The sequence below is a fragment of the Fusarium pseudograminearum genome, chromosome 2 (genome assembly GCF_000303195.2).
Source record: "Fusarium pseudograminearum CS3096 chromosome 2, whole genome shotgun sequence".
In the NCBI taxonomy this organism is placed as follows: Eukaryota; Fungi; Ascomycota; class Sordariomycetes; order Hypocreales; family Nectriaceae; genus Fusarium; species Fusarium pseudograminearum.
In genome coordinates, this window is record NC_031952.1 from 188,407 (window position 1) to 213,268 (window position 24,862).

At 47.6% G+C, this 24,862-nt stretch overlaps 11 protein-coding genes across 11 annotated transcripts; 5 read left to right on the top strand and 6 right to left on the bottom strand.

Moving 5' to 3' along the window:
• Positions 1-516: 516 nt before the first annotated feature.
• FPSE_02358 (uncharacterized protein) lies at positions 517-909 on the bottom strand (the record flags this gene model as incomplete). Its single annotated transcript, XM_009255477.1, has 1 exon — positions 517-909. One exon carries the CDS (start codon positions 907-909, stop codon positions 517-519), a length of 393 nt encoding a protein of 130 aa, XP_009253752.1.
• Positions 910-2,214: 1,305 nt separating this feature from the next.
• On the bottom strand, positions 2,215-4,600 carry FPSE_02357 (uncharacterized protein; the record flags this gene model as incomplete). The annotated part of the gene is made up of 5 exons (XM_009255476.1): positions 2,215-3,512; positions 3,556-3,857; positions 3,902-4,054; positions 4,196-4,372; positions 4,428-4,600. The coding sequence occupies 5 exons, from the start codon at positions 4,598-4,600 to the stop codon at positions 2,215-2,217; spliced, it is 2,103 nt and encodes a 700-aa protein (XP_009253751.1).
• A 284-nt stretch (positions 4,601-4,884) lies between these two features.
• FPSE_02356 (uncharacterized protein) lies at positions 4,885-5,865 on the bottom strand (the record flags this gene model as incomplete). Its single annotated transcript, XM_009255475.1, has 1 exon — positions 4,885-5,865. One exon carries the CDS (start codon positions 5,863-5,865, stop codon positions 4,885-4,887), a length of 981 nt encoding a protein of 326 aa, XP_009253750.1.
• Positions 5,866-6,471: 606 nt separating this feature from the next.
• On the top strand, positions 6,472-7,398 carry FPSE_02355 (uncharacterized protein; the record flags this gene model as incomplete). The annotated part of the gene is made up of 1 exon (XM_009255474.1): positions 6,472-7,398. The coding sequence occupies one exon, from the start codon at positions 6,472-6,474 to the stop codon at positions 7,396-7,398; it is 927 nt and encodes a 308-aa protein (XP_009253749.1).
• A 261-nt stretch (positions 7,399-7,659) lies between these two features.
• Positions 7,660-9,897, top strand: FPSE_02354 (uncharacterized protein; the record flags this gene model as incomplete). The annotated part of the gene is made up of 4 exons (XM_009255473.1): positions 7,660-7,910; positions 8,117-8,817; positions 9,521-9,750; positions 9,808-9,897. 4 exons carry the CDS (start codon positions 7,660-7,662, stop codon positions 9,895-9,897), a joined length of 1,272 nt encoding a protein of 423 aa, XP_009253748.1.
• Positions 9,898-10,325: 428 nt separating this feature from the next.
• FPSE_02353 (uncharacterized protein) lies at positions 10,326-12,019 on the top strand (the record flags this gene model as incomplete). The annotated part of the gene is made up of 5 exons (XM_009255472.1): positions 10,326-10,537; positions 10,591-11,239; positions 11,293-11,379; positions 11,427-11,675; positions 11,729-12,019. The coding sequence occupies 5 exons, from the start codon at positions 10,326-10,328 to the stop codon at positions 12,017-12,019; spliced, it is 1,488 nt and encodes a 495-aa protein (XP_009253747.1).
• A 723-nt stretch (positions 12,020-12,742) lies between these two features.
• On the bottom strand, positions 12,743-14,493 carry FPSE_02352 (uncharacterized protein; the record flags this gene model as incomplete). Its single annotated transcript, XM_009255471.1, has 3 exons — positions 12,743-13,924; positions 13,982-14,304; positions 14,361-14,493. The coding sequence occupies 3 exons, from the start codon at positions 14,491-14,493 to the stop codon at positions 12,743-12,745; spliced, it is 1,638 nt and encodes a 545-aa protein (XP_009253746.1).
• Positions 14,494-15,270: 777 nt separating this feature from the next.
• On the bottom strand, positions 15,271-16,267 carry FPSE_02351 (uncharacterized protein; the record flags this gene model as incomplete). Its single annotated transcript, XM_009255470.1, has 2 exons — positions 15,271-15,906; positions 15,980-16,267. The coding sequence occupies 2 exons, from the start codon at positions 16,265-16,267 to the stop codon at positions 15,271-15,273; spliced, it is 924 nt and encodes a 307-aa protein (XP_009253745.1).
• A 2,524-nt stretch (positions 16,268-18,791) lies between these two features.
• Positions 18,792-19,800, top strand: FPSE_02350 (uncharacterized protein; the record flags this gene model as incomplete). The annotated part of the gene is made up of 3 exons (XM_009255469.1): positions 18,792-18,897; positions 18,945-19,315; positions 19,450-19,800. 3 exons carry the CDS (start codon positions 18,792-18,794, stop codon positions 19,798-19,800), a joined length of 828 nt encoding a protein of 275 aa, XP_009253744.1.
• Positions 19,801-20,931: 1,131 nt separating this feature from the next.
• FPSE_02349 (uncharacterized protein) lies at positions 20,932-22,117 on the top strand (the record flags this gene model as incomplete). Its single annotated transcript, XM_009255468.1, has 2 exons — positions 20,932-21,090; positions 21,143-22,117. 2 exons carry the CDS (start codon positions 20,932-20,934, stop codon positions 22,115-22,117), a joined length of 1,134 nt encoding a protein of 377 aa, XP_009253743.1.
• A 158-nt stretch (positions 22,118-22,275) lies between these two features.
• On the bottom strand, positions 22,276-24,001 carry FPSE_02348 (uncharacterized protein; the record flags this gene model as incomplete). The annotated part of the gene is made up of 5 exons (XM_009255467.1): positions 22,276-22,441; positions 22,494-22,660; positions 22,719-22,798; positions 22,854-23,874; positions 23,927-24,001. The coding sequence occupies 5 exons, from the start codon at positions 23,999-24,001 to the stop codon at positions 22,276-22,278; spliced, it is 1,509 nt and encodes a 502-aa protein (XP_009253742.1).
• Positions 24,002-24,862: the final 861 nt, after the last annotated feature.

Consider the following 24,862-nt stretch of genomic DNA (forward strand, 5'->3'; position numbering starts at 1 on the left):
CATGTGCAAAGGTTCCTCTTTGCGGCCAGATACAGCATGATTTAGTTGACTCAAAACTGGTTATATCATGGGCAACAGAAAGGTTGGGGTCCTAATTCTTAAGCATGGAAATTTCAAAGTATTTTCAAAGTAGCATAAACTGGCCTACTGATTTCGCCTATTATGGTTCTAGTAGCCAATACTCTCATCACGAAGAAAACCTGCTAAACCGAAACAACAAAGATCAGTGCTACATCTCTAGTGCATTCCTCAACCAAGCGCTCCTTTCAGTTTCCTCCTACCGGAGAACATGTACATCTTTTACTAACTCATGGCAAAGATTTCTGGTACGACTTTCAATAGATAATTTGTCCAGGAAAATAAATGTATGTTATTGTATGTACATCAATGCTTGTATAGCCTGAATAATTGAAGTGAACATTTTGGGGAAACCCGGCCCTAGAAGCCTTTCATCCATCTTATCCATCCGTCGAATTAACCCTCCATAGTGATCGTGTGCCACATCTCTCCCCAAGCTTAAGAAGAAGCCTTGACACGGCAAAGGATCCAGCCCAGGGGAACCGAGTTTGTGCTGATCTTTGCGTCCTTCTTGGCAGTAAACTCCGCGCTGCCGGGAATAGTGGCATACTGGTCCTTGTACATCTGGCAAACGACTTTGTCGGCGCTAGGGGCCTCGACACCGTTAACAGTCGAGAAAACTCTGGCGATCTGGAGCTCGGTGATTTTGACACCGTCCTGGTGGGTGAGGACGCCAAGTGGGACGTTCTGGGGAAGAGTGCTGTGTTCACCGTTGATGGGTTCGTTGACAGTCATGATGGCGACTCCAACGTAAGGCTTCTGCTTGGGAGGAGCAGCCATGACGGCTGAGGAGAAGGCAGCGACGCCGGCGAAAATGGTGGGAAAGTGCATGATGATGATGTTTTGGAGTTGATCTTGTGATTTTGGTGTTGGACTCGTGAGTGCTTGATCTGAATTGATGTTGATGGTGAAGAAATGTTGTTTTTAGGGTTGCACAGCTCTCTTTATATATCTAGTGCTTCGGGGGCGAAGTTTCCGTTTAATATATGCTGCATCAAAAATGATCTCGCATTTGCCTTCTTGGCTCTTGCACTCACACACATAGTCATCATCCTATAATTTCACAGTGTGGATTCCACCTGAGAACTCCACAATAAGCAACTGTGATCCTTTTGCTCAAGCGAGATGAGGCCCGTGCCTTGGGGGAACAAAGCTGACAGTGCGTGGAAATTAAATGACCACAATGCGGGCAAATAATAGCATAACATGACTGGTTTATTTTGACCTTCGCTAACGCCAGGATTTCCGGAATCCTATAGCCGAGAGTCAAGACAACTCGGACAGTGCAGGGGCACCTTCGGATCCTGCACCGTCGGACTTCGTACAGGGGGCACCGTCCGAGTTGTCTGGAACCTCATAGCCTGCAGATTGACAAATGATGAGGGGCTTAGATCGCCATAGCCACATAATCTGACACGATTTTAACGGTGACTACTATATCGAGCCATGACAACTCAGGTCACCTCGTATTGCTCAAGGTCAACTCATTGGCTGTCAGAAGCCATTCTCCTGAATGGGCAAAGAGGATTGTAAATAACCCCGAGATATCCAATAGCGGCGGTGAGAGCAAGTCGTTGCGCCCCAATCCTTCATAGAAGATCATCCATAATCAATATTTTAGTCACAGATTCAAGGGTCCTGAACTCATAATGGATTGCAAAACGTATGTTTGCACGAATTTATCTTAGCATATTCAATATTCGCTCCATCAATTCTCACTTTGTGAAATCTCCATAATTGTACTTGTGCATCTGCTTCTGTTTGCCAACTTATCAAAATTACATCTACCTACAGTATGGACCAACTACAACTTCCTGCCATCTACATCACCTCTCCCACTGGGAACCATGCAGTGGATAGTAGAAATGTTAACCTCGTAAGTCTTAGTATAAAAAAATAAATAGCCTAAAGAGTATAATCTAAGAAGCATAAGCTGACCTACTAATTCCATCTCTTATGCTTCTAGCGGCCAAGCTTTCTGATACCCTGAGGACCGTGTCCCGGTTCTTGTCTTGCCATTCCCTGGCCAAGCTCATGAAGTAGAACCATGGAATGGTTCGCCAGTCAGCTCACCAAGCCCATGACCGAGGCTGACACTAAAGACCCTTCTTTTGATATCTGTCTCGTCTGTATATTTTAAAGCTCAAACCCCTCCCAACCACCAGTATTGGTGGGGTCTCCATAAACATACTGGCCCAAGGCAGATTCCATATTCCATAGTGAGTCGTAACTCATAAGCGCCCAATTGATTCCCTCGATAGTGATGTCACTGTCTGCGTTCATCGGAGCTCTGAACTGACTCGCGGGGTCAAGTACGCTCTGATCAAAGAAGTTGCGGTTTGTTGCAAAGTTCGACATATTATCCATGTCAGAAGGTAGTGAGTCTGCAATTATGTGCTGAGGCAATCCGTTGGCAAAGTTGTCAAGATCATTAGAATAGCCTGAAACTGCAGAGGTGGTTGGTGCTACCAGAGATGTATCAGTTGGAAGACTTGTCTCGCTTTCCTTTGGCCACAACCTTTGTGATACATCGCGAAATAGTGCCTCAAAGACAGAGACGTAGTTATTAGCATCAGGAAGCTGCTTAGTAACGCTAGTCAGCAATTCTCGACACCGCAGCAGCCCTTCATATGACGCACGCAAGTCGTCTGCCGCGATCGTCTTTGATACCGATGTGCAGTACATAACAGACAGTCCAGCAGTGAACAGCATATGGAAGTAACTTCGTGTATGTGTCATCATATGCCTCTTCATATCCCATAGACTGTGATACCGATCAATGGTCTCCAGGGAAGATCTCAGAAAGACGGTCAATATCCCCTTTGGCGGTGATCCATTGACCTTTGGCACGAGGTCTATAGCTCTTCGCAAGACAGATAGTCGCTCTCGAGCTAGCAAAAGGTCGTACCATTCTTGAGTCTCATACAGGCAGCTAGGCTCTTGAATGAAGGGGGTATTATTTCTCCAATCCTGCAACTCTTGCAACAGTTTGGTCATTGCCACGTGAATGTGACCCGGAAGAAGACGTTTGGATGGGGAATCAATAACCTTGCGCCGCAACTTGGAGAACTCGGTCTGAATATGTGATGACACCTGTCGGAGCCTCACTGAAACGAAGAACACTGTCATCTCATTTTGTACATTGGGTTCATGGTTGATGTCAAACGAGCCGAGGCATTGGACTTGGCCGTTCGCTGCTTCGAGCTCTTCATCGCTTCTCTCAACAGGAAACTTGGTACTGATATCGTTGTCGTCGATGAGAAACGGTCGGTCCAGTGTTGTGGAGCTGTACCTGTCAATGAGGTAGAATTGCCAGAATATCCTCCGTCTAAGTTGTGTTTGTAGTAGGTCGCCCTGTACGTTCGGGTTGTTGTGAAGCCCAAGCTCAATGCAAAGACGACCACAGATCCTCACGACGTCCCATACAGATGTGCCTTTGCCAGTCAGATAAGTAACTATGGACTATTTGCGACATACCAATTGGATGGTAGATTCCAAATCTACATATAAGTAGTAGATCCTGCACAGAGTCTAGCCCTCTAGTCAGAAACTCAGTGCCAAGATACTGTAGTGCAGCGTTGTAATAAGCTCCCGGATGCCGGTCATGCATCCTGTTCCGATATGGAAGCACAGAGCCAATAGCGCAAAGCATAAATGCTCTGAATAGGTCGTGGTTTGTCACAGGAGTAGAAGCGTCTTGGTTGTTGAACAGACGGTGATGGAGTGCCCAGATGCTTCGACGGAGCAGAAACGGGTTCTGGATATGCGCCCAGCTCAAGCTGTCTCGATTAGTGCTGGATATGAAATGGGTTATAGCACTCACTATTTCTCAAAAAGTAACTGCGTTTCTGCTGCTGATGGTAGTTCGCAAGGAGCTATCGATACCTCTCCTACGCCGGGTGCATCTGCCAATGTTCGTAACAAACTGGCATGGGACTTTCTCCAATTCGCATCGGAGAATAGGTGTGCAATAAAACTAGCATAAAAGACTAAATCAGTAAGTAAATCGAGAATGAACATATGAAGCACTCAGATCGTTTATTTCTGTACCCTGACGCTCGCAGGCTGTGTCTTATACCAAAGATACATTCCAGGTAAAGTTACAAGAGATACGTACCTTATACTGGCTCCTTCCCTTGTCGCTGGCGACGAAGCTGCTATCGAATTTCTTGTATGTCGGTCGTCAGGGCTCAAAGTGTCTGCCTTACTGGTATCATAAGGCGCCGTGCCGGCCTCAAGCTCTCGGAGTCTTTGAGATAGCGCCTGTTCTTTCCTCTCCAACTCGTCAATCATACTGAGTCAGTTGTTAGCTATTTCTAGATTAGCTTTGACCAGACCACAATTCTTACGCTCGAGATAGTTGGGTACTGCCATCTGCGTCTGAAGTCAAGATGAGACATTCTAGGCCAGTTCTCTCACATGAAGAACAACTCGGTCTGCCATTGTCGCACTTTGTCTTTTTCTGGGCGCATGCCTGGCAGGCTGGCAGTCGAGGGAGACGCGGGGATGATGAAGGGATCATGGTGGCGTTGTCTTGATATACAGTTAAGCAGAACTGGACCTTAACGCCATGTAACAGACAGCTGGGGATTAACCTGACATAAATACAAATACACAGAGCCTGGCGTAGAATTTGGTTCATCTTCACGTGATCTACCCCGCATGGGGAAAAGAGTTGCATCTTGACGCTAATGTTGGTTTCGTTACTGTGTATGACTCTCGACGCAGGGCACCTAAAGGCACTATTGTCTTTAAAGTTGTGCCAGCCGCCAAACAGATACAATGAAATTTCTAGCTTCCCTTCATCTACACATTCTCCAATGCGAATTCTAACAGATATCTCGCCGCTGCCATGCCTGTTTGCATTTGTGTCTCGGCTGTGGCAGCTCCAATATGAGGCGTGCTGACAACCTTTCCGGTCTCCCAAAGACCTCTGTAGTTCTCATAACTGGGCGGTTCCTCCGTATGGCAGTCTAGCCCTGCTCCCCATATCAGACTCTCTGACAACGCTTGCTGGAGATCATCCTCGTTAACGATGCCGCCTCGTGCAGTGTTGATGATAATGGCGGTCTTCTTCATCTTCTTCATTTGATCATAATTGATGAGATTCCTTGTCTCTGGGGTCAATGGCATATGCACTGTGATGACATCGGATGACCTCAAGACCTCCTCGACTGAAGTAGCGCGTTTGTGAGGAATATCGTCCCAGGCATCTGCAGGAAGAAAAGGATCGTATGCAATGACATTTGCGTCAAAAGCACCTCTGAAGATCTTGGCGACACATTTGCCGATGTTACCCATTCCCAGGATGCCCACGGTCTTTTCATGAAGGATCAAACCAGAGCATTTCTCCTTTGGGACAAGGATACCGGATGATTGCTTTGCGATGATAGATCCAACTTGGCGGGCAGAAGCAGTGGCAAGAGTCAAAACAAGCTCAGCGACTGCTCGCGCATTGACGCCAGGCGTATTGAAAATTTTGATGCCACGGCTAGCGCAAGCATCGACATCTATCTTGTCTAACCCGACTCCTTGTTTGCCAAGCGCCACCAGGTTGGGACAGGATTTGATGTCTTGTGCCGTCAAACGAGACGATCTAACAAGAAGGTATCGTGCCTCTTGTCGCCATTGGCTGTGACGAGGGTCATCTGTCGTGATGGCATCAAAGTTTTCTTTGACATAGGCGAGGACTTGGGGATGGAATGTGTCAAGGAGGTAGACAGTGGGCTTCCCAGAGGCTGCAGACAGACTGTCTGGAAGAGCTCTTTCTATGATGCCTGGTGCCATGGTGATTGCAGTCAGAAATGGAGAAGTGGGAATGTAAATGCAGTTGATGATTTGTGACGGGGATACTGTCTTTGAGGAAACAAGTTGCTCAATGACTTGCATTTTTATCTATCTTCTTTTACGCCATTCTGAGTATGGCCCGGAAAGCCACCGGTCAGCCATTGCTCGTATTTGATATCTGTCCCGCGGGTATGTTTGGCTGGTGAGCATGCGACGGAAAAAGTCCAATGCCACATCGATGTTGTCGGCCCCAGTCCGACCCCGCAATGACTCGGCTTCGTATATCGGCTTTAGTGCTCGACGATGAGACACCCTGATGTGGGGACTGGAACAAGTGGGCAAATTGACTGTTGATAACGGTTTGATCAAGATACCTCTCTCTTCAAGCTCATTTCAAACCTGTATATTAATACAAGACAATATCACATTCACCTTATCTACATTTGCCATTACGCATCTTGCCAAGCATCAATTATCCTCTACACAAGTTGTCTTCAACATTCCCAACCAGACCATCAATCATATCGTACTTGACAATTGTTTTACACCCACCCTTACTTGAATCACATTCTTCTTCCCATCAACGAACCATTACAATCATTCACAATGGCTCTTGCATCGATCCCCCACTCCATGCGCGAGAAAATGCTCAGAGATGAGGTCGCGTACACCATGACCATCAAGCTGTGCAAGAGCATAGAAATCGTGGGCATGGCCAAGACTGCTGGTTTTGACGGACTCTTCCTAGAATGTGAGCATTCATCAATGGATCTTGAGTCAACAAGCCAGTTATGTGTCGCGGCTCTGTATTGTGGCATCTCCCCCATCGTTCGTGTCCCCAGCAAGGACCCCTGCTTTGTCTCAAGAGTTCTCGACGGTGGCGCCCTGGGCGTTGTAGTACCTCATATCCGCTCCGTCCAAGACGCCCAGGACGTTGTCAATGCTGCCAAGTTCCAGCCCATTGGATTCCGTTCCTCTACCAACGGTCTCCCCCAGCACAGCTTTCGTTCCATCCCCGCAAAGCAGTCCAACCCTATTACCAACGAAGCCACGCTAGTCATCCCCATGATCGAGACCCTTGAGGCTCTAGAACTAGTGGATGAGATTGCTGCACTCCCCGGTGTTGACTCGCTTCTCATTGGCACCAACGACTTGACTGCTGAGATGGGTATCCCTGGAGATTATGAGAATCCTCGTGTGACTGAGGCTTACGCCCGTACTATTGCGGCCTGCCAAAAGCACGGAAAGTGGCTTGGTGTCGGAGGTCTTCACGCTCGACTTGACCTTGTTGAGAAGTTTTGCAAGATGGGAGCTCGCTGGGTCATGGCTGCTACTGACGGCCCTTTGCTTATGGGAGCCGCCAGCAAGAGAGCGACTGAGATGTCAGCCTTGAACGAGTCTGTCAAGGCATCACAAACAAATGGTGCTTCTACGAAGGTCACGAATGGGAATGGTGTAGCCAAGACTATTACAAATGGAATCACTAACGGGGTCACGAATGGAGCTACCAATGGTGTGGCAGTGACAGCGTAGGAAACAGGTTCGAATTGGTCTAATACAACCTAGTTAAAGAATTGTGTGCATAAAATGAATTAGTGTTTCCTTCCTCTCGATGATACGAATAAAATTAAGATTGCAACGGCCTCTCCCATATTACCCCACGAGTGTAAGCAACTAACCCCTTTGGACTCTCCACGTGATCACATAGGAACATCTCCGATAAAGCTGCATCATCCCCGGATTTCCCCTCGGAATAGCTCCGTTTTCACCTCCAAGTTCCAAACAAAGCCTAACATGACAACTGATTGGCGAGAGCGCTCTGAACTCTCAGATTCAAACCCTGCACAAGCCAGTAGCAACCCCAGTTCCTCACAAGCCAAGCATCGGGTCGCTTGCCAGAGATGTTTTCGGCGGAAGCAAAAATGCGACAGAATACGCCCAGCCTGCACATCATGTGCTGCTCAAGGAGTGGAGTGTATTGCGCGCTCTCAGCAGTTCGACTTTGATTCCGAAGAGACTGGTCTTACCCCTGCTAGAGTCAATGGGTAAGTTGGTCTTGGCACACACCGTCCCATCACAAACACTCCTGTCAGTATGAGAGATGTCAGCCACTGGAAAAGCAGGAGACAAAGTTACCAAGTCAATTATGGTATTTGCATCGGTCTCGTGGATAATATGTTCATACTGTGAACTTGCAGTTCGACTACTCTATTACCCAGAAGCTCTGGTGGGCAATGCTAACAGGAAATAGATATGTCGAGTCTCTGAAACGTCGCGTGGCTGAACTTGAGCAAAAGGTCAAGGCAGCTGAGACGTCCCATGTTCAGACTCGACGATCCTTCAATTCAGACGTTGCTCTACCCATCAATGGAAAAAGGCGTCGCTCAACTGAAGGCTATGTGCCGGTGGTCAGCGCTGAACCCAACAATACCTTGCCAAATTGTGACGATCAGTCAACCGTGGAGGATACAATGAGCGCTATCGGGTTGCTGTCTAATCGGGCAATGGCTGAATCTCGCGGTCACATAGGCAACGAGCCCCATAAGCTTTCAATGATTGAGTCTATCTCAGCAGCTCTAGCTGTAGATGGCCAAGATCCCTCCAAGGCCTCAGCCTCGTCTTCCCACCATATCTCTCTGGATGATGATCAACCCATCGTACTAACACCTGATCTTACATCGATCTACATCCAACGATTTATCGACTGGAGTGTATGGCTCCCGCACATTGACGAGAGCCATTTGATGCGACAATATCATGCAGTCGTTGACTCCGATGGCACAGACCAACCTTCGCTTCATCGCTTCAACACATATCTATCTGTTGCGATTGGCATTAGCATGTCAGCAGAAAAAGGTCGCTTGACTGCACTGGCCACAAACCTCCACAGTACAGCTGTCAAGCTGCTGCCGTCAATTTTACATTCCCAAGAGCCATTCGATACACTACATTGTATGCTACTACTGGCTGTGTTTTCCTTGTTCAATCCTTCTGGGGGCTCCACTTGGCATCTGATGGGTTTTATATGGACAAACTGCCTTGCTGCTGGCTTACACAAAACTGCTATCCCGCAAAGTCGGCTTGGGCCAGACACTGCCTACCGAAGTGACTGGATCTTCTGGACAGTCTACCTGCTTGATCGCTCTTTGGCTTCTTCCATGGGTAGACCTTTTGGTATTACAGATGAAGACATATCGGTTTCTGTAAATGCATAAGATCCAGTTCAAAGTGCTTGTTACTAATGCAGTGGTGTAGATTCCCGAAGTTCCAAATGATAACGAATCAGAATTATCAGCGACGGTGATAAACAAGCTTGCATATAGTCGTCACCTTATAGTTCACGCGCAGCTTGTATCAGACATTTGCGGAAGCCGACAGACTAGTCCGATATTCTCATACGGTAATCTTTGTTTTTGGAGAGAGTTCCCACCACCAACAACTGACATTTTCTCCTCGCGTGGCTACCCACTCGATTCCTTGGATCAGCTGTCTTGTCGGGCAATAATTCTAATAGTCAATCCTCCGTCCGACACTAGAACCAACTCGCTGCTTGCTTTCGAAGAGTCTCCGGAGATCAAGACCGACGCCATCAATTCTTGCAAAAGTTTCATTGAAAGACTCTACAGTAAGCCAACTAACAATACTGGCACGACAGCGGCATCGTTCTTGGACGCCTACACAACCTTAGCAGCTGCAGTCGTGTATTTGTGTCTCGTGCAGACACCCCACCCCAATCAACAAGGGTTCGCGCAGACCTTTGAAGTGGTCAGCAAAGCCTCTGTCCTGCTCACTCAGTGCTCGACAAGGTTTATCGCCATCAGCGTGTTCCAGCAGTTCCTGTTGTCACTTTCAACCAAGATCATGGAGGGACCAGCTAGTGTGCAGGTGAGTATTCCCGCGAGTCAGGGATCTAAGCTTAAACTTTGGCTAACAAGTGACCAGGAATATCTGGTGTTTATACCGCCAGAAATCCCCATCCACCTTCGGTCCTTGGTTCAGAGCTACGCTTCTTTGAGTACTCGGACCGGTTAATCAGTCATTTGCTTTGGCCGTCTTCCTTGCTGGACAATGGCTTGTTGGAACGTCAACCCTACGGCTTTTACCCCAACATACACTATTCCGGCCCCACACCGTCAGAAAGCAACAAACTCAATTGATTCGCGGATCTTGTCCGATGGGTTACATCCGACCATCCAACCCCCGCGATCCAAGACCTTATCCTTACTCCAGACTTTCTTGCAAACGCGGGGATGCGGGGAGGATCCAGACTTGGGAGCCGAGAGTTATTTCGTATCTGTGGGTGAGTCGTGAGAAAACTACCTTGGCCTTGGAAAATGGACGTAAACGAGGCTGTATAAAGTCTGAGCGTCCGTACACCATGTTTGCAATCATAAGCGGGCTTCATCTTTACCATTGATCCATCGACCAGATCACCCGGTTACACAATTTATCTCTCCAAGATGGCCAGCTCCGTTCATTCAAATCCCGGCTCTTTGGATGCCAAACGAAACGTGGAATACGACGAGAATGCACCCGAACGTGATGAAGTTCTCGAGCGATACGCTCTAATTAGGGACAAGACTTCAGAAGAGCGAGCTGCCATTGAGAAGTCCCTTGTACGCAAGCTCGACTGGAAGTTTCTTCCAATGGTCACAGCCATGCTTCTGATGAAGTGAGTATCATTTATATCCATGGATGTGCTGTCACACGCTGACCATAGAAAAGCTATCTCGACCGAATTAATGTCTCAAACGCTCGCCTCGCTGGTATGCAAGAAGATCTACATATGTCTGACACTATGTGGTCTCTGGGCATCTCTTTATTCTACGTCGGATACATCATCTCCCAAATCCCCGCCAACGTGATCATCGCAAAAGGACGACCCCGGATTCTTCTTCCTTCTTGCATGCTTGCGTGGTCTTGCGTCACTATCTGCATGCCAGCTGTTACTGCAGGCTGGGGCTTCTGTCTATGCCGTTTCATTATCGGACTAGTCGAAGGACCCTTCGTTCCGGCCGTTTCCCTCATGACCTCATCCTGGTACACAAAGCACGAGTCCCCTTTGAGGATGGGCATCTGGCACGCTGGAAACACAATCTCACAAGCGTTGTCCGGTCTGCTCGCTGCTGGAATTCTGACTAACATGGAGGGTGTCGCTAACTTGCGAGCGTGGAAGTGGTTTCTCCTCCTTGAAGGCGCCGCGAGCATTCTTGTTGCTATTGCCAGCTTCAAATTTATTCCAAACTTTTCCGATAACACTGGAACATACTTCATTACCGAGGAAGAGGCTGAGATGGCTCAGTATCGCCAGGCTGTTTCGGCTGGTGGTTTGTCTGAAGATGATGCTGGTGACTACTGGGGAGGTTTCTGGATGGTAAGTCAGACCCTCAAATGATAACTAAGCAACTACTAACCTGGTAAACACAGTGCATGAAAGATCCTTTCTCACACCTCTTTGCGGCTATCCATTTCTGCTTGATCATCGGTCAATCCTACAAGGACTTCTTCCCCTCTGTAAGTCGACACATATCTATGACTTCTTCATTGCTAATTAGTTACAGATAGTCGCGACCCTCGGCTTTTCAGGAACCACTACGTACCTCATTCAGGCCCCTCCGCCAATCATTGCGTTCCTTGTAACCTTGGTCATATCCTGGTCGTCTGGTAGACGCCTGGAGCACGGATACCACATCATCGTGCCCATTCTCCTCACATTGGTGGGATGCGCAGTTATGATCTCTACACTAAACGTTGGCGCTCGATACTTCTGCATGATCCTTCTCGTCATCGGACCTTTTGTTGGTCTCAACGTAAGTCACCCTATCTACCCACATAATGCAACGAATGCTGACTGTGTCAAAAGCTGCAAATCTCTTGGGAGACTACGGTGGTACCTCGACCTCGTACCAAGCGTGCTGCTCTGATTGCCTACGCTAACTGTGTTTCCTCTGTGTCTCATTGGTTCACACCTTACTTCTTCCTCCGAAACCAGGAGCCATACTATCAAACTGGTGGTGGCGCGATTATTGCGGGCTGTGGTCTCGTCGTCGTTTTCGTGTTGATTACTAAATGGTATGTTAACAAGAAGAACAAGGAACTGGAAGCTGCAGAGAATGCTGCTGGGGAACCCAAGGGATGGAGATATGCTGGCTAGTGGGTATCAGAAACCTTGGCCTCCTAGAGCATAAAATAAATAGTCTAAGAAGTCTAAGAAAGCTAGTCTAAGTAGCATAAGCTGATCTCGTAATTTCGTCTCTTATGCTTCCAGCGATCTATTTTTACAATTCTCCAAGCATGGGTACGTCGTTCTTTGTGGTTTGGTCACAAGCATCTGTTCAGGGTTATTCGGCGACAGAATCATAATAAGTAACAGAGTATGGATTCCATAAGTGTTTCTGCCGAAAAGTGCATTGAAACCAGTGATATGGACATCAATTTTGACAAGTTGGCGAACAGAAGCAGATCAATTGACCAAGTTGGTAAATGGAAACAACGAAACGGAGTAAATTAGTTCAATTAAAAACTATCTAAGATCTAGACTAGAATCCATTTAACCTCGCCTAACCTAAGAACAACCAGCTCATTAGGCATACATGTTCTCTTTATTCGTCGGCCTAGACTTGAAATAAAGGAAGGAAGGAGCATTTTGACTCAAGGCTCGGGCCGTCCATGTGGCCAACTTTAACACTCGGCAAAATGGGAAGGAACCGTGAACACGTGGGTCATACATAGGTCGCGTCTCAACGCGCAACGGAGAGAGGCAAAGACCAGACTCAAATGGATTGGTTTCTATTGCGCATTAATCTGTATAATAGAATCAATTGATCTAACTGATTTCCAATCTGAGACCATCCCATCATACAGCCAAGTGTCCTTCTTAGTAGCGGTTCTCAACATGCTTAGAGACAACCGACTCCTGATCCTTCATATCAGGCTCCAGAATCTCACGAGCAGCAGGCTTCAGGTCATCTGCTGTAGGATATGCAATCTTATGCACAGTGTACCAAGGTCTCTCAAATAACTTATCCATACTCTCCAGTGATCGTCCAGATGTCTCAGGCATGGCGAAGTAGACATAGATAAGCGAACAAGAGGCGATGCTCATGAAGAACATGAAAGCGCCGTACCTCTGAGTCGCAGCCAAGAGTGAAGGCATGGCACGCGAGCAGGCGAAGTAGAAAGCCCAGTGGACGGCCATCAAAACAGATACATTGATCGAGCGGATGCGGATGGGAAAGACTTCGGCTGACACAAGATACGGGATAGAGAACCACCCGATAGACCAGCCGATGGCATGAATGTAAATAGCTGCGATAGCTGCGCGGCTGGCTGCCATGGCGGAAGTGTTGGCCTCGATATCTTCAGGGGTCCAGCCGTTAGTGATCTTGAGGTAAGCCCCAACGAATGCCAACGTCAGAATCTGAATTGTGATACCAGTCATAAGGGATCGACGTCGGCCAATGAAATCGATGACAAAAATGGAGAAGAGGAGGACCGAGACAAACTTCAAAATCGCGTAGCATCCGGTTGCCAGGAAACGAGATTCAGTACCAGCGATTCCGAGATATCCAAAGATCGTTGGAGAGTACTGGGTGATTGCATTTGCGCCACTAAACTGTCCAAAAACATGGCATGCAAACATGAGGGTGAAGCGGCGGCGATTGCTAACGTCTTGAAAAGTCTCCTTGACTAAGTCCCAGGTGTTGGCACCAGCCACAATCTCGATTTCGTGGTTGAGCTGTGACTCGATACCCTGGAACTCTGATTGGACATACGGATGATCTTCGGGAAGTCCTCGAAATCTTGACAGGATGGCAAGTGCTTCAGTCTTCTTGTTCTGGCTCAAAAGGAAGCGAGGGGTCTCAGGGGTAAAGAACGTGCCAACACCCCAGATCAAAGCGGGAATCAGTTGAAGAGCAGTAGGCAGCTGCCATTGAAGGTTCGTTCCTGCGTGATACTTTGTTACTCCATAGTTGAAGAAGAATCCAAAGACAACGCCGAGTTGTTGGCAGCATGTGTATTGGAGAGTCAAGAGACCGCGGATCGGCTGAGGAGATATCTACAAGACAAGACAATTAGTTAGGTCAAGAATGAGCTCTTTTCAAGGTAGACATACCTCTGCAATGTAGACTGAAGGAAGAACAGTGGTCGCACCAATCCCGATTCCGGAGATCACACGCGTTCCGTAAAGAACACTCAGCTTGTTACTGAATGTTTGACCAAAGATACCAGCCATATAAACAACAGTAAAGAACTGAAATGTCCGTGCTCGACCAAGTCGCTCTGTAAGCCACACGCAAGCCAAACAGCCAAAAACAGCTCCAGCGGTGGCGATTGCCACGATCCATCCTTTGGTGTTGGCATACTCGTGGTCGGTCTGATTATCGATTCCGAAGTGCTCTTTAAAGACTTCCATGATGACGAGGGACGCGATATTTCCTGGGATAAAATGGTCAACTTGGGTTGGGTCGCGTGAGTGTCACAGCACAACATACCTTCGTCGAAACCCTTCGCGACTCCCGAGAAAGACCAGATGCAAGTGCAAGCCAGAAGATACCAGTTGAAGATTTCTTTCGGACTATCCTTGATAGCCTTTCTCGTGGCCTTGATCATGTTTGGTCTAGCCATTGTCAAGAATTGAGCTGGTCGCTACCTGTAAGCCTCGAGGTAGGAAACAAAAACAAAGTTGGAAACAACTATGAACACGGTATTTGGAACGAAAATTGCCAAGATTATATCGTCCAACGGCTCAATGGCCAAAGCTTGGAAATATTCATGTCGCAAGGTACAAAGGCGGGGATGACCGAGGATCAGCTTCCCCAGACCATTTCCCCATGAACTAAAACGCCCCTCATCGGCGTATTTCCTAGTGCTGTCGGACTCGACCCGGTTGAAGGGGCCCCCAGTCGGATGAATCTGCCGAGAATGACACTTTGCCCTTGTGACGTGCTTAGCGTGTCTAACAGGACGTTGCATTGAGCGTGTTCGTGGAGTAGGAGCGCACTAATGAGTAAGATGAGCTGGGTTTTGATGAGTTGTGGCAATGTTAGGCGAATGGACTTATCATCCTTATGTCAATGGACCATGAAAACCACCGACGTCCAGAGCATAATTTGAAGTCGCGTCCAAAGGTGTCAAAGTTATCACCTGCTTCACCATTCATCTGGGGATAAAGCAGTACGTAACAGAAGGTCACCCTCTAAGCTTTAGAATATGAAAATAAATAAACTAAAAGTGTGGCCTAAATAACATAAACTGACTGACTAATTTCGTCTCTTATGCCTTCACGGTCAACTTTTCTGTTGCCCGGATGACAGGTTCAAGATCAGACTAGACTACCGTAACCGCGCCAAAGATAAGCGGATATTCTCTTATTTTTTCTTATTGCCAGATATAACCATAACACTACTCATTTCCCTTGCTTTGTTTCAAAGTTGGTGCAGCAACCGCTCCCCGACAATGCCACTCCACCGTCTGAATATTTCCCTCAAGGCTATCCGTGATATACAGCGTCTTGTGCTCGGGTCCCCCAAAGCAGCAATTTGTGAGATTTATGCCTTCTGATCCACTAACGATCCGAGCTTTGGGTATGCCGTGCGTGTCAACCACAAAGATTGATCCCAGACTCGGATGACAGATAAAAAGGTTACCCTCCTCATCCAACGCAAGCCCATCAGGACCAGCGTTGCCAAATGATTGAAAGAACACACCAACTTTGGAGGTTGTTCCGTCTGGGTGCAGGGGCAGTCGCCAGACTTGGTTTGCTCTTGTCATGGCCACGTAGAGAAAGCGTTCATCGCGAGATAGAACGAGACCATTGGGTGATGGACCATTGTCAAGAAGAGTATCTAGTTTTCCATCAGGCGACAGACGGTAGACTCGCCCAGTTGGATCAGTCATTCCAGTTTGTCCTTGATCTGTGAAGTAAAGATTCCCTTTCGAGTCGACAATCAGATCATTCGGACCCTTGAATCGTTCTAAATTCTTTCTTTTCAGCTTTGGTCCCATCTTTCCTGTTTCGGGGTTAAAACAAAGAATTCCCTGTTGACATAGTTAGCTAAATTAACCCGAAGTATTGCAGTGTAGATTGACGTGCTTGTTTATAGTCTGCCACTAGCAAATCCCCATCTGCAGTCCCGACGAGGCCATTTGGCTCCCCATCCCAGGTACAAGCGACTGAAACTCGTTTCTCCTTATCAATTTTCAGGATGCGGCCGTAGGGAATATCCACAATGTAGAGGTTGCCAATGCTGTCACAAACAGGTCCTTCGAGGAAAATGTGTTTGAAGGAGCCTGCAAAACCTCCTCGCCATTCTGACTCTTGGCCAATGCAACGCTTATCGTCGGGGATACGAAGCCAGACGTCTGCTTTAATCACGGGAGGTGGGGGGTAGAAGTTCATACTGAGTTTTGATGATCAATTGGATGATATGTAACAAGAGTTGATCTTGAATTGATGAGATCAATCAGTATTTACGGGACTCCAGTGCCAATGGAATTGTGGTGCCTCCGTAATACGGAAAAAATCCGATGACATTCCAATGAACCCGGGGAAACAGGGGTATTGGTTAGCTGATGGGCTTGCTCCGTTATTTGTCTCATTATATCCACGAGTCATGTTTCTACCAGACCCCAATTTGTCTGACTTATCGATATCGTCAACTCGGCCTTCAATTAGCCCGACTATCTCCACTCTGGCTGGTCTACCTTCAACCTTGATACAGGATGTTTAAATGGATTGAATAGAAGTCTAGTATCTAGATACTTACCAAGTAGTTGTACCTACCTAACCTGAGTAGATATGAAGGGCAATAGTCACTATCTCAATTTACTTTGAACTCCCATCACATGGCGTGGTTGTGAGACGCGTCAAGACACGACGCGCTTTTGTGGGTTCGCGTCATGGACAGACCACAAGGTCTGCACCACACCAGATGTCAAGTACAGAAAAACAGTCGTCTTGAGCGCCTAGAAACTGAATGAGACGTCAATTCTAGAGTGTAGATAGTTTTCAATTGAGTCAAATTTATTTGATCAAACCTGATTTGCTCATTGACTTGGTCAAACTTGACCCTCAAGATGAAACTACAGATCCCTTGAGATACCATTGAACTTCCCTTACCAATCAAGAGGCAGATCAAGAAATTGAAACAATTGGCTGTTAAGCATAAGAGACAAAACTGTAGGCCAGCTTATGTTGCTTAGGTTGGACCTCTTAGATTGTTTATTTCGATACCCTGCAGCTCAAACTTTGACTCAAGTTTTGTTGTTCGCTCTGGAGTATTATCTCTTAAAATGTATCCTCTAATTCAACTAATCTTCTCATCCAGCTCTGACCATCTTGAAAGTTTGATCTATTCCAAGTAAGAGTGTCCAATGATACTGACAAAATCGCAAGTTGATAGCATATTGCGATACTCTGATAGTCTTGATATTGTCAAACAGTTTTGCAGTTTCAATACACTTAACCTATAGTAGTTCAACCCAGCGCTACTTGCGAGACAGCTCCATCCGTGCGCAGCCTCAAGTCTTCCTTGGCATGTGGCACATGTCATATTAGAGCCTCGGTTACGCCCTGAACCAATCGCAGCCTGTGCTTAAACGCGACAAGGGGGATAAATGTCACAGCTTTCAAACAACGTTATGCGCTATGACTTTGAGCTAAACTTGACAGACCACTGTTAACGAGTATCAGCCTCAGCACAAATACAAACACCTTTACAAGCTTAAAACAATCTAGTTCCTTGTGGCACCTTGCGATTGCCCAATTGTTTACTTTTACAGTTTGTGAAACGAGGTCTTAGCTGGAGGTTTCAGGGCTTCAACAGAGTAAGGGTATAATGTCGATCGGTAAACGCCGAACACGTACCAGGATCTTCGGGAGCATCATCATCCGAGTGGTAAGTCCAGGTTACATCACAAGTAATAACCTATCAACTAAGGCTGTCAAAAATAGATTGCGATTCTAAACACTCAGCCACAGACAGTAGAATTTCGGCTTGGCAAGTAGTGAATGACGGATATCATGAAGAACACAGTTAATGAGTAGTTGAGATGTCTGAAAATATCTAGATACATTCACATTAGCCCCTCGGTCAATCAACTCCAAGGTAGTTGCAAGGATGACATGCACTCTATCCATTCTCTGATAATGATCCATCACCGTCGCATTGAATTTTGCTCTACTTGGTAAAGGCTGCGAATTGTTTACAATCACGAAGTTCTGTTTCAATAATAAGCATACTGAAGAATAAGAAGAAACGAAAAGGGAAGTTCCAAATCGTTCATTGAAGCTCTACAGCGTAGCTGAAACATCTCAGCCACCACTGTTCTCCAGACAAGCATCAGAACCACTCGGCCATGACCGACCTGACGAGCCAATCGCAACACGAAAACAAGTCAAAAACTTCTAGAATTGCGAGATTCTGCGTTTCGGATCGTCATTTCAACCTGGTTGTGTTGCACCCGTAGATCGCCAGGGGGGTCTGAGCGAAACGTGAAACAGCGTTGTAGAGAGTCGAAACTTGGGGCAATGCCAGACATCAAACTCCCAAGACTTTTGAAAAGTTCGAAAAAGTAAGACTCTGGTGGAGGCGGGGTCGAGTCGTAACAAGCAGAAACAAGAACCTGAAGCTGATGGTTGTGCGTTGAGGGCTATGATTCCAAAAGTGCTTTTGGCCAAGAGTTTGAGGGGATCTCCTATGAAAGATATCTCAAAGAAATTCATATAAGAGTCTTGATCTCGACGACTTGGGAAACTTTTCATCAAGCAACAATCACTCACAACTTCACTCCTCATCCTCTCTTCATTATCTTTCAATAGCCCTGGTGGCTCACTTTAATTCACAACAACTTTTAATCTCTCCATTCTTCTCTTAGATACCCAATCCTTTCAATCAAAAACCTCAATCACAAAAATCAACAACATGCACTTCTACGCTCTTATTCCCGCTTTCATCACCGCCGTCTCTGCTCACGGAGTGGTCGTCTCAGTCGAGGGTGCCAATGGAGTCTCCATGCCTGGTCTCAGCAGTAAGTTCTCTTTCAATTCACAGCATCTTTCAACTAACACCTAATAGTTGCCGATGGAACTCCTCGTGATTGCTCCAGCAACGGATGTGGCTCCCAAGCCGACACCGCAATCATTCGTGACCGCGAGCTTGGAACTAGCGAAGCCAGCGCCTTGGGCAGGACCCAGGGCAATGGACCCGTGGATGCGTCTGTAATGATCGCCAACTTCCTTGGAACCAGTGGTGGCAACAGTGTTCCCACCAACAACGGCACCGACTCGGGTGTTGGTGTTGAGGATGATCTTTCTGGCCTCAACCGTGGTGGCCGCAACAACAACAGAAGGCAGAGACGTCAGCTAGGAAACCTCCTTGGTGGACTCTTCGGCGGTGGTCGTGGAGGTGGAAACGGCGAAAAGGCTGATAAGCCTAACGAGTCCAGTGTTGCTGCGACTGCTGGCGAGGGAGCAACATCGGGTCTTCCCACCTGCTCCGAGAACGGTGAAATCACAATGACCTACAGACAGGCAAGTTGCATCCCTAAGAGTACTAGGAAACCTGACTAACATTCCATCAGATCAACCAGGATGGCGCTGGCCCAATGAGAGCTGATATCGATGCTACATCTGGCGGCACTGACCCCGATGCCTTCCAGTCTGCTGAAGTCACCAATGACGTTCCTGGTGTTGGTTTCGGAGGACTCTCACTCGCCACCAACACCGACTTCCCCCTCACTGTCAAGATGCCCCAAGGTATGACCTGTGAGGGAACTGTCGGAGGAGCCAACAATGTCTGCATTGTTCGCGTGCGAAACAGTGCTGCTGCTGGACCCTTTGGTGGCTCGGGTGCCTTTACTCAATCCGCATCCGCTCGCAAGCGCGCCATTGCTTTCCGCCTCAAGAAGCGCATGCAGATTGTCCGCAACTAGAGGACTGCAAGTCATTGGATGACAGGCCGGCCGGGAATTAGTTAGATTGTCTATACGAATGAATGTGTTACTCATTCGATCTGGAGTAGAGATATGAGCTTAGTAGTAGTCTATACGAATACATGAATCACCGCTTCCTTGAACTCAATTGACCAGATTTGCCGTGCACGCCAGTTGTAAAAGCCGAATTGCAACAACATCAGATAGATATCCCCGCGGGGTTTTGAAATAAGACGGGAGCCTGGCATTGGTGGGTTTGGGCTGTGAGGTAATAAGACAAGGGTTCGAGGTTCTTTTGACATGGGATCTGTTGGTTCTTCTCTCCATATCTCGGCACGTCATCTTCATGTTTGCTAGGGTTTGTGGTCTTTCTTAACACCTTCTACTTATGGAGAGATCTGCGGTGATCGATCCACAGGCTCAATCCGACCTGCCCAGAAAAGATGTAACCTAAAGCCAAGTCCCTTTACCCCTCTCTTGGACTTTCAGAAGGATTGTAAGCGAGAGAAAATATTAAGCTTAAATCCTCGAATGACTGCCGATGAGACGCTTATCGGAGGAACATCTTGGTCTTCTAGATCCTTTCATCATCCGTAAACAATTGAGTTCGAAATGTTCTACCAGTTATCTACCTCTATTCATTGACTCAACCCTTGTTCCACCCATGTTATGGGGTCGACGCAGTGAGATGGCAGATGCCCAGCCTTCCTGCATCCTTTCAGGAACGGATGTTTACCATACGAGAGGGTCTTTGTCTCGACTTCTCTTTGTTTCTGCACTACCCGTAATGATCAAGACCTTATTCTTGCCCCGGCTTGGGTTACATCCCACCGATCACTGTAGCTTCCAAACCCGGAGTAGGCTCAAGTACTAAGCGACTTGGCACTGAGCAATCCGGATGAAATGCTTATCAACTGGCCTGGATCAATCCCGTAAGAGCGGTCTAACTGACCACCGTCTGCCTGCAAGGGATATCGTAGATTGCGGTTAGAGCTAAACTATTGCCAAGCGAATCTATTCCCGCGAACATGCTCACAAGTATATAAGGCAACTGCCCCGCGGATGTAATCTTACTTCTGACTCTGAGGACCAGACTTTCTCAACTCTCCGTATTCATACTCAGTCGACACAATGCGCTACTCAGTCCCTCTCTTGGCGGCTCTCGCCGCATCAGCTACGGCTACGCCAGCTGAAGCGATGGGAAAGCGCGCCGAGAAGCTCTTTACCCTCGAGACTGCCCCCGGTGAGACAGTCGAGGTTACCGAGGATGAGAAGTTCCAAATGATTGATGTATGGCCCAATGGCAATGTATCATATGCATCAAAGACTTACAATGACACAGGACCACATCCACTTTTTCGATATTACGGAATGGAAGGACCACAACCCTGCTGACGCCAGTCTCGCTTTCACAACACCAAAATTCCCTGAGACGCTTTCTCATCAATCTAATGTTGCAAATATTGTCAAAAAGCTCAGCACAAAGAACATGGAGAAGCAGCTCAAGAAGTTCTCTTCGTTCCACAACCGTTACTTTAACTCTGCTTACGGTGTTGAAGCTGCTCAGTGGCTGCACAAGGAAGTCCAAAAGGTCATCAAGAAGAGCAAGCATCCCCTGGCCTCTGTCCGTCTGATTCAGCATCAGGCGTGGTCACAACCCTCTATTGCGGTCTCAATTCCCGGAAAGGTCCGCCTTAAAACCGTTATTACCGGATCCCACCTTGACTCGGTCATTTCCAACGACCGCGGTGCTGGGCGCGCTCCTGGAGCCGATGACAACGGCTCTGCTTCTATCATGCTTCTCAACCTCTTGAGTGCCTTCCTTGAAGATCCCCGTATTGCAAAGGGAGATCACCTCAACACTGTCGAGTTTCACTGGTACTCTGCTGAAGAGACAGGTCTTCTTGGATCCCAGGATATCTTCAACAGCTACTCACGCTTGGGCATTCAAGTCGAAGCTATGCTGAATCAGGACATGGTCGGCTACAAGGGTCGTGACGGGATCGAGCGCTTTGGCCTTGTGACCGATTTCACAAGCCCTAGCCAAAACGAGTTTCTCAAGCTGCTCATTGACGAGTACGCTGATATTCCTTATGAGGAGTCTACATGCGGTTATGCCTGCTCTGATCACGCTTCGGCACACCGAAATGGCTTCCCCTCATCTTTCCTGTTCGAGACTCCGTTCGGCAACCATAATCCGTACATCCACACGCCTAACGATACCATGGCCCATGTCGACTTTGACCACGTCATGCAGCATGCCAAGGTCACTGCTGGCTTTGTCTATGAGTTGGCTCACCGCGACTTTACTGCATGAGAATCTTGAGAGTGATAGAATAGTTCAAATTTTGATCTATCAGAAAGACTGAATAAAGAGAAATAATTTACAAACCCTTATGTGCCCCGCAGTTCTATGAATGAATGACATGATCGATTTTGACCCTTTCCAAACCCCTCGTAGCCATGCTTTGTGATTTAATTCTTTTCGCGAACAACTTCAGTCAGCTTGACATGGAGACTGCCCTTCTCCCAAAGAATGAAAATCTTCTGATCCTTCCACTCCCTACTTTCAGGCATGAGCTCAGCGTCAAACTTCCAGAGTAGTCGTGTCAGTAAAAGTCGCATCTCAAGGTAAGCCAAACTGGAATCTCATGTTAGCGCCTTTCTCTTCGCGGGATAAACATTGGACTCACTTTTTGCCAATGCAATCTCGAGGTCCCATGGAAAATGGCTGGACAACGGCTCTGCAGTCGTTGGCGTATCGAGGATCATCCATCCAACGCTCGGGTACAAATTTCTCGGGGTCTTTGAAGTTGAGTGCTGAGTGGTAGGCGGGCAATTGAGGCACAGAGACAAGAGTCTAGGGATGATGTTAGAGACTGCCCAAGACGATGCAATCAATAGTCAAAGCTACTCACATCCTCAGGAAACCAGTGACCCTCGACAAAGTCGCCTCCTTTCGGAATGACTCGTCCAACTGCGCCGGGGACAGGAGGATCTAGAATGACTTTTGTCAGCTATGTGTGAAGATTTTGCAGCTGGATTTGACTTACACATTCTGAAGCCCTCGGAGAGCACTGCAAGCAAATAAGCCTGCTGATCCACGCGGGTAGCTGTAATCTCTTCTTCTGTAGCGAAAGACGACCGGATTTCTTTGACCAACTTGTTATACTTCTCAGGATTGGTCAGAAGCTGATACGTAACACCGCTGAGCAATGTCGCTGTGGTCTCACTTCCAGCTATAATGAGAAGAGAAGAGTTCTCGATGATCTCAGGCCTCGACATACCCCTCTCATCGTTGTAGCGAAGAATATAAGACATGAAGTCCTTACTGTTGTTATCCTTGGCATCAAGACGAGCGCCAGCCACATGTTCGGTGAACTCAAAATGTTCCTTGGTAGCCTTCTTCAAGTGCGCCGGGGTAATGAGACCAATCCAGTTCTGAAGGCCGAGGCGCATCGCGGCCTGCGAAAAGGCTAAAGTTTTGATGCTGCTGAAGAGTTTGGTGACCCAGGGGTGGTAGTTTCCGGTTTCAAGGCACCCGAATGGCTGTCCCATAGCAAGATGGCCGATGAGATCAAAGGTGGCGAAGTTGTACCAAGCGACCATATCGACGCTTTCCCCATCCCTTGCTTTCTTGGTAAGCTGCTCGATGAACAAATTGACATAGTGCATCAGAAGGTCTTCTTGATCGCGGAGTGCCTTGTGGGAAAACGCATGGGAAAGAAGCTTTCGCTGGCGCTTGTGGTCTTCGTGTTTTGAGACAATCAGACTTGCAGCAGGACGGCCCTGTCTGTAAGTGCGGGGATCCTTTTTAAACTCCTGGGCTCCGCCGGCCTTGTGGCCGTAGATTGTCTTCCAAGCATCGGCCGTGATGAAGGAGACGTCGTTGTAAGTATATCGAACCACAGGGCCGTATTGCTCGTGCAACTCCTTCAAACGATATACCCATTGGCCTCGAGTCAAGTGGTAGAGATATGGTAGTTGGGTAGCAGCGTATAGCTTTGGGCCAGGAATTTTTGAGAGTGGGTGGAAGAATATATAGTAGATCGTGCGGCCTGTTACGAAAAGAACCTGATATCATCATCAGTGCTGAAACCAGCGGGGAAATCTCTCAAGTACTTACCAGTGCTGCAGCGAGCAACACCAAACCCCCGCCCAGATTTGTGCCAGACGCTAGGTCGGAGGAAATGATAGCCATGTTGGCGGCGAGAACACGACAGGTGGCAATTTGATAGTGTGACTGCTGTAGGAAGTGTTTGTGGATGATGTGCTTGACCGTTTGAGACGCGGGGCCTCGCCTTTTAAAGCATCGATTTCAACTGAAGGGCAGCTCCATTTTGGTGCCGCTTGGACACATTCAAAGTAGATCTCCATCAAAATGCAACGAAGAGCCACCGACTGAGCCTGCGCCGCTATGTACGACTCCACGCAACGGACGGTGAATCGGGGATTTAACAACCGACAACTCATGCCCTATCACAGTCCGCTGAAAGTGACTCAAACCTGTATATCCGCTGCATATGCCCGTTGTTAATGGGGGCATTGGGTCGTATTCAGAACAACATGATACCAATGTGCCGCGGAGTTTCCGTCCTGCCCACCACTCGGTGAGTGATAAAGACGCGATTGCCGTCTATGGGTCCGCGGGGTTTGAATCAGAACAGAAAGTGGATAACAATGGTCGTTGATCGGCGTCGCAAATGTTTGAGAGAATCTCGTTTCGACTGTGCGGTGCATACGCATTGACCATGTTGAAAGGGGAAGCCCCCTGTCATACTTCGGCAATTTCGCATCCAGAATCCCTGCTTAGGCCGGGACTAATGCAAGCCTGCCGGAGACCAAGCGTGAGAAGACAAAGTTCAGGGTAGAAGATGGGAATGAAGTCATAGTGCGAGTGGTTCATCTCTCAAAAGATAGTGCATCTACAGATCTTAGTTATGGTATAGATGTGGGAAAACACAATAGTAAATGGAGTTTGAAGCAATAGTTTGAAGTGTATTTGGTAAGACTAGCATAACAATACGGTGCGGTAGAATTCTCCAACTGAACCATCGCATGT